Below are 7,434 nucleotides of genomic sequence, written 5' to 3' on the forward strand. Positions count from 1 at the left end.
GAGAGGAATTTGCATGCTTTTTTTAGCATCAGTACAGACACAAGCGCTCATATACACGCGCATACATTCACCCCTATGAACGCGCACACACATACCCTATCTCTATGAGCACCTTTAGAGACTGGGCCGGCATATCATCTTGAGATTTACGAAGCAACCGTAGGCGCCTCGTCGTCGATAGGAACGTCTCCTCCCACTAAAAGCGCATCGCCGGAAATCCTGAAATAAATCCAGGAATTTGCATGCTTTCTGAAACTGAAAAGCCAGCGGAGATTTGCAATTTACTCGACACTTAATGAGTAACATTAATTCCCATTGCCATACGTACCGTCGTCGCCAGCCTGGGCGGAGTCGCCGATAAAACCCGGCGCCGGCCGGCCGCATCCATTCCATCCTGCCGCCAGCCCGCTCCTCTCCTCGCTCCCATCCAGTGGTTAGAAGCCGAGGATTCGTCCGTCGAAAAACCTGTGCTGTACCGGCGGTCTGCCATGGCTTCGGAGCCGGTGATCGGGAAGCTCAGCGTCCGCGTCGTCCGAGGCCACAACCTCATCGTCGCCGACCCACTCACCCACACCAGCGACCCCTACGTCGTCCTCTACTACGGCTCCCAGGTCAGATGACCCTCATCTCTTCTCTTCTCTTCTTAGTCCTTGACGTAGGAGCCGTGTGTTGCCGCCGGCGGCCGGCTGCTGAGCGCCGCGTGGCCAAGGTCGCAGCCGACGACCGGCGCATACATAGGTCAGGGAGGGTGCCCATCTGCTCCGAAATCGTTTTGTGCTCACAACATGTTCCATAGATGAACAAAGTTTCTGACCAGCGATTAATTATTTGCCATCCTTATATTCTCAGATAATTATTGCTCCCGAAAGGTGCGGATTAATACATTATGAACAGGTTTCGAAGTGATTATATGAATCAGACTGTAGTTGTTCCCAAACTTGGTCATGGGATTTTCTAAAATGAACCAATTAGTTCTATTTTATCTCATCGAGGAAGGAACTGTTGCTTGACTTTGATAGAGTTAGTTGAGTGCGCTATAAATTCCGGACGGTGGCATGCATGATGCCAGATTTTCACTTCACTATTATGCACAATATATAATTATACAAACTGTAATTTCTAGAGTTGATTTCAGGTTCTGTATGTGACATGGACAGATGTCCCGCTTCTCACCATTACTGCTAATTTATTTCGTTATCTCTGTGTTACTGAAGTTTTATTTCCTCATGGTGTACAAGGTGAAGACTAGCGTCCAGAAGAAAAATGTCAATCCTCTATGGAATGACGTATTGGTGCTCCCTGTCACAGATCTTACAAAGCCAGTCAAACTTGTAAGTCTCCTGTTTGAGTTTCTTCGATTCATCAAGTAAACTCTACTAAAACTTTGTCTGTGTATATTATGTGTAACCTGAAGTTGAAAGGAACTTCAATATTTGTTACATACAGTAGTATTTTAACAAATTTCTTAAATAAACCCCCAAAATATGATCGCACAGAATTTTCTTCTGCGCTGAAACATGAAAAATAGGGGACCTTTTACACCATAGGTTCATAGATGGTTGGCGAAGATATTAAATGAACGAGGTACTTATATATCCAACTGCCAAAAACATGATGCAGGAGGTTTTTGACGCGGACACATTCACGGCGGATGACAGCATGGGAGTGGCCGAGTTCAGCGTAACCGATATCTACGACGCCGCGAAGCTGGATCTAAAGCATGCCTCTGACGGAACCAGGATCAAGACGATCTACCCGGTCGGCACAAACTACCTTGGCGGTGAGAGCCACGTGTCGTGGAAGAATGGCAAGGTCGTCCAGGACCTGATTCTGAAGCTGAAGAATGTCGACAGTGGCTCTGTCGTGCTGCAGCTGGAATGGGTTCACGTCGTCCCTGGTGTTACGCTTTAAGCTGTGCCGGACTGAATGTTATATCGATGTGTTGGTAATTTGTGGATGTTGTGGTTTGCAGTGCATGGTGTGTGTACGTGCGTTATTGACTTCAGCTTGATGTGTGCACTGTATTTGTAGTACTATGGTTGAGGAGTTTGTGCTTGGAGTCGAAGAAATATGAGGGTTGTGCGTGTTATTGACTTCAGCTTGAAATGAAATTTGCTTCGAACATAGGAGGGTTGAGTTGACCCCTTTTGTGATTTTGCAATTTGCATAGAGCATGCTCCTTAATCGATTATTGGTGGATCTTACAGAAAAAACCAAAAGGAGCTGATATATATAGGGAGTAAGGCTGCTCATGCAAGTAACAGGTGAGATCTTCCATGCAGCTAGAGGTTGGCGCCCCTTTCAGGGATTAAACAGGTGAGATCCATTCTGCTGAAATATGTTAAAGGTGCTTGTCTTTCAGGGATTAAACATTAGCACGGAGCTCACAATTTTAACTCAGTCTATTATCAATCAGAAAACTATTTCATAGATATGTGAAGAAGAAAAATGTAAATGGGGCTGATACTATGTTCTGCGAAGATTGGTGATAGATGATAAACCTCTAAATCAATCTTACCCCAGACTTTATGATGTTTGCTTTACTAAAAGCATTGCTGTCTCTGAGGTTTTTGAGAAAGGGTGGGATCACTTAACTTCGAAAGAAACTTGTGGGGTGATACGCTACTGCTTGTAAATATCTGAAGTGATTGATGTTAATCTGTAATTCTTTCTTTTAATGGAAATCAGGGGAACCCCTTTTACTAAAAAGGATGGTGTGGAAGATTTGGGGCGCTCGGGACGCGCGAGTTTTCCGCCAATAATCAGTAAGTGTTGATGATGTACTCCCTCCGTTCCTGCCTGCATATACATACACATACAAACACTATGTATTGATGTGATGCCATATCCTGTTGGTGGTACTCTGTCGTAGACAAAGTGTATCAAAACCCCATTCAGAGGCTCAACAAGACACACAGAAAAAAGGTTATCTGATATATCGGCCTCATATACATACTACATGAACATGATACAGTTAAGTACACACTAACACACATATAAATACTACGTATACACTGTATATTGGCGTGCTGCCATCCTGCCTGCATATGTACATCTTGTCTTGTACCACTAGAGTCTCCTCTCTATCTGTATCGTAGACTAACAGCTGTATCAAAACTTGGTCCCTAGCTGCCTAGCTAGATATTGGTGACTAGCTAGAGTCTGTCTGAGCCTCGTCTAATTTCCTGGACCCTTTGTCGCAACCTTCTCCTGTGGTCTTGGATTTTCCACAGCCCGTGGCCAAGGACCACCGCGGAGTATATGCCGTGGGTGATCATCGGTGCCAGGATGTTGCCCGTCTGCATCCATCGCGTCGCGAATCAGATATATATGTGTGTGTAGTCAGTTAGAAAATCCATCATCAAGAGACCATGTCTCATTCTGTGTAAGGTTGCTAGAGAAGTGACTAAAATGGTTACCTGGATCCATTCGAAGCCGAGGTAGAAAGCCAGGATGCCTTCTAGAAGAGGTGAGTATATCTTCCTCATCTGCCTCCTTTCGTACCAAGCTGGGAATTCAGAAGAATCATGTTACTACATCATCTCTGTTTTCACACATCTTATACACTAGCTATAAGTAGTTCTTGTTACTATTTACAGACAGGCAGACAGAAACACACCTAAAAACAGTTTCTTCATATTCTGTCGCCCGGCGTGCGAGCGCATGACTGGTGTCACCACATAGGTAGGGTCTGAAACAAAAACATTCATCCATAGGTAAGTAATCACACCAAGAGATGGCAACAATTTCATCTGAAACAATAGCAACCATGATATGGATTCGGCGGTTTAGTTACCTTTGGGCGCGGTAGCGATGTAGTAGAGGGAACCCGTGAGGGCGGCGGTGATGGCGGCGGCAAAGGTTTGCGCGAACGGCACAAATGGAGGCACCATTCCACTCTGCAGATATATATCAACAAAAGAAGCAAGTACAGTTAGGTACAGTTATGTTCATCAGTCAAACATATGAACTGAACTGAAGAAAATCAAGTGCAATTAAGTCACAATTAGTACGTACCAGGGACACAATCCCCCGGGCATCTTTCATCAGCTCCGTGCCTCTCAGGAATATATCGGCCAATGCTCCCTGCAATTTTGATCAATTGATTCAGTTTCAGGCTATGGAGAGAATGAGATATAATTTGTTTCTCATTTTAGATGAAAAATGGGGGATATAATTAGTGGCATCGATCAATCAATCCTCTGCCTGCACTCGAGCAATGAATAGTTACCTGGACGGCGGCGCGGTAGAAGAGCTCCTCGCCGACGGAGCTGGCGGCGACGACTAGGATGAACTGCCAGGGGGACATGCCGGCGAAGAAGGTGCGGAGCTCCTCGTCCTCCACGTCGCGGATGGCGCGGGCGTGCGGCGAGTACTTGACCACCTCGTCGTCCAGGATGAAGAGCAGCGCCATGATGGGCGGCGACGCGTAGCCGAGCCCCTCCACCAGCGCCGTCAGCGACGGGTGGAACCCGCCGGAGGAGTCGATGCCGGCCATGTCGCAGATCGCCCGCCCCGCCAGCGCCATGCCCGCGTAGATGCCGATGCCGTAGCTCAGCCGCACCACGGCGCCCAGCTTCTCCCACATGGCCAGCTCCGCGTCCCGGGCCCCTCCGAACCCCTCCGCGCCCGCGACGACCGCCGGCACGTCGACCACGGGAGGCCCGTCCGCGGCGAGGCGGCCGGCCGGCTCGACGCCGTCCCCGCCGCCCTGGTGCGCCCCGGCACGGAGCCTCCAGGCGCCGGCGCCGGCGCGGAGGACCCGCGCCGGCGTGAAGCCGATGGAGCAGTGGGCGTATGACGAGCAGCTGAAGCTACATGGCGCCGCCAGCTCCATTAACCACCCACCCACCTACAGTAGCTAGCTAGCAAGCTCCGGTCGCCGGCGCCCTCCCTCCCCTCCCCTCCTCTCCGTTCTTGCTCGCTTCAACCTCCAAGATACGATCTTCCCCGGCCACCCAGCCGGCTAGCTGCAAGCAAAGTAAATCTGAGGGGAGCTGGTGGGCAGTGGAGGTGAACGAACGAAGTTTTTTTAATGGCGGCGGTGGTGGACGCACGCTCCACGATCGGGCCGCCGGATATACTAGTATTTGATTTGATTCTCCAACCTCCGTCCGTCGTTACGTGACGATTTGGGAAATGAGATGAGAGGGGGGGAGGCCGCCCGCGTGGCGCTTTGCCAGTGGGCGCTGGCAGATGAGAGGGATTCGCCCGGCCAATCGCCAACTGCCATGTCAGCCAGCCGATAAGGTAAGGTGATTGTTACCTCGCTGACGTGGCACCCATCCGTCCATCTCTGCCACTCTGTCGCTCTCTGCTGCTCTCTCATCTTCTCATGTGCGGCTCCCGCCCTTTTCTCCTGTCATTCTCATCCTAGAAAACCCCCTTGCACGTTTATTGTCTTCCATCGGTGTTTTAGTTGGATACTCACTAAGCTTCGTATATCATCGCAAACATGTATATGTGTTGACCTTTCAATTGATGGTTTTAGTCCTACGATGATGCCTCCTAGGATTTCGAGAGGTGTCGCACTAATCAGAGTCGGCTAAGCTAAGCTTTAACACAGATCTGGGCTTCCCAAAAGGAACCCGGATGAAACACGCACGGGTAGACCTTCCGAGGTTGCAAAAAACATGAAACATGGAGATTCACGAGAGAACTTCATGGATCATGAGTTTTATACAATAAGATTACTTCAAGAGCCAGCTGCATTGTAAGACTTTTCTTTCCTTAATAAAAAAACTCCATAAGAGATAGCATGGTCATGGGTTTTATTTTGCAAACTCTTTTGATTATGAAAAAAAAACGTGGGTATGTACTGTTTGTTCTAATCAGGTTAGAGTGTAAATAGTATCGAATCCATTGTGGAACTTTATCCACTTGGCTTCGTCGACTGTGCCAAGACAAAGGTCATGTGACATTCGGCATATGAAGGACTACTAAACGAGATGTATGAAGAATCAAACTAATGTCTAAAAGTGGCTGAAGCACGAGAGTTTCTTGAGGAGGAACTGGTGGACGATTTTGAGAGGAATGGAAAAAAACCCGCGAACAAGAGAATATTTTTGAGTTGTGAAACATATTCACAAGAGCGTATCCGGCAGCAAGATATACTACAAGAAGCCTCATAAACATATGCCTCAGGAGTCACAATCATCAATTACCACCCCGCCAAATACCTAGTTGGCGCACAACAATAATTGAGGCCAGTTTGTTCCCCGGATATGTTTCATGCTTGCAGAGTAGGGTTACACATTGTCTTGCTAGCTATGGTCATTTTGTAATTTAGCATTGCGTGCTGGTTATGAAATGGTTCACCTTATATATCTGATCTTGTCCTAGCGGATTGTCACCCGCCACTAATGAAATAAACTTCTGGTTCTTTGAAAAAAAGAAGAAGAAAAGAGACGACGGTTTCTCCGTGGTTTCAACATAGAGCGAATACATAGGTCTCCATGCATGATTCTTGCAACAATGCGATACTATACACCACCGTAGTACGATTGTACCGGATATGTCACATATGTGCATAAGACCTTGACAACATCCATGTCTCACTCGACCTTCACATGACATCATGAGGGGTATCTCCCCGCATCATGACGGGTATCACCAGGTAACCGGTAAACTCTCTAGAATAAATTACTCTCAATAATCCACACCTGCCTTGATGGGCTTGTATGTACATAGTATATATAGCCTGTAGAACAAAAGGTCTGCTCAACCATCCTAGTTTTCATGAAATTCTCTAAGTTCATTTGACATTTATTGAGATTTTATCCTTGTTATGAAGTTTCCCAAAAGGATAATCTTTTTCTCCTAATCCTCATGGGCCGAATTCCATGGGTCCAGCTCACTCCTCTTCTTCCCTTTTATTTTTCCCAAACCTCATGGGCCAAGACGAATCTGTGTTTTTCTCTCTCTTAATGTATTCTTGTCCGCTCGAGTCTTAGCCCATCCCACGGTGGCTGGGAGCAGCACCCAGTGCCACTCTTTGTATAAAATGTTTCCCTTTTTACGAAATACAAATTTGTTAAATTACAAATTTTGAATGAGTTGTATCATTTCTAAATATTTAAGTTACGCCAAAAAATGGGAAAAAATATGCACATGATAGTAGTTGTGTGATGTTGACCCGCAAAGTTTCGAGTTCAAATGTTCTTTTATTTAGGAGAAAAAAACAAAAGAAATTTGATTGCATGAATTTTCATGCAAAAATGGACGGTAAGGATAGAAGGTATAGGGGTACGGTAGTACTACCACAACTTCCCCTTCATAGATAATATACCTAGCCTTCATGTCCCACTCCACTTTACATAGCATCATGTAGTGTATCACCATGTAACCGTTAAACTCTTGAATAAATTACTACGTACTCGCTCTGTATAAAGAAATATAAGAGCATTGTATTTCTTTACTTCCCGATTTATTTTC

The 7,434-nt window shown here is 46.6% G+C and overlaps 2 protein-coding genes across 2 annotated transcripts; one reads left to right on the top strand and one right to left on the bottom strand.

The window, feature by feature from the left end:
- Nucleotides 1-395: 395 nt before the first annotated feature.
- LOC119294300 (protein C2-DOMAIN ABA-RELATED 8-like) lies at nt 396-2,124 on the top strand. Its single transcript, XM_037572511.1, has 3 exons — nt 396-611; nt 1,239-1,331; nt 1,621-2,124. The coding sequence occupies exons 1-3, from the start codon at nt 489-491 to the stop codon at nt 1,909-1,911; spliced, it is 507 nt and encodes a 168-aa protein (XP_037428408.1). The 5' UTR covers nt 396-488; the 3' UTR covers nt 1,912-2,124.
- A 789-nt stretch (nt 2,125-2,913) lies between these two features.
- Nucleotides 2,914-5,091, bottom strand: LOC119292277. Its single transcript, XM_037571118.1, has 6 exons — nt 4,232-5,091; nt 4,018-4,086; nt 3,797-3,899; nt 3,620-3,691; nt 3,420-3,508; nt 2,914-3,299 (listed from the first exon to the last, which is right to left on the bottom strand). Exons 1-6 carry the CDS (start codon nt 4,835-4,837, stop codon nt 3,156-3,158), a joined length of 1,083 nt encoding a protein of 360 aa, XP_037427015.1. The 5' UTR covers nt 4,838-5,091; the 3' UTR covers nt 2,914-3,155.
- Nucleotides 5,092-7,434: the final 2,343 nt, after the last annotated feature.

Source organism: Triticum dicoccoides, chromosome 4B (assembly GCF_002162155.2).
Source record: "Triticum dicoccoides isolate Atlit2015 ecotype Zavitan chromosome 4B, WEW_v2.0, whole genome shotgun sequence".
NCBI classification, from domain to species: Eukaryota; Viridiplantae; Streptophyta; class Magnoliopsida; order Poales; family Poaceae; genus Triticum; species Triticum dicoccoides.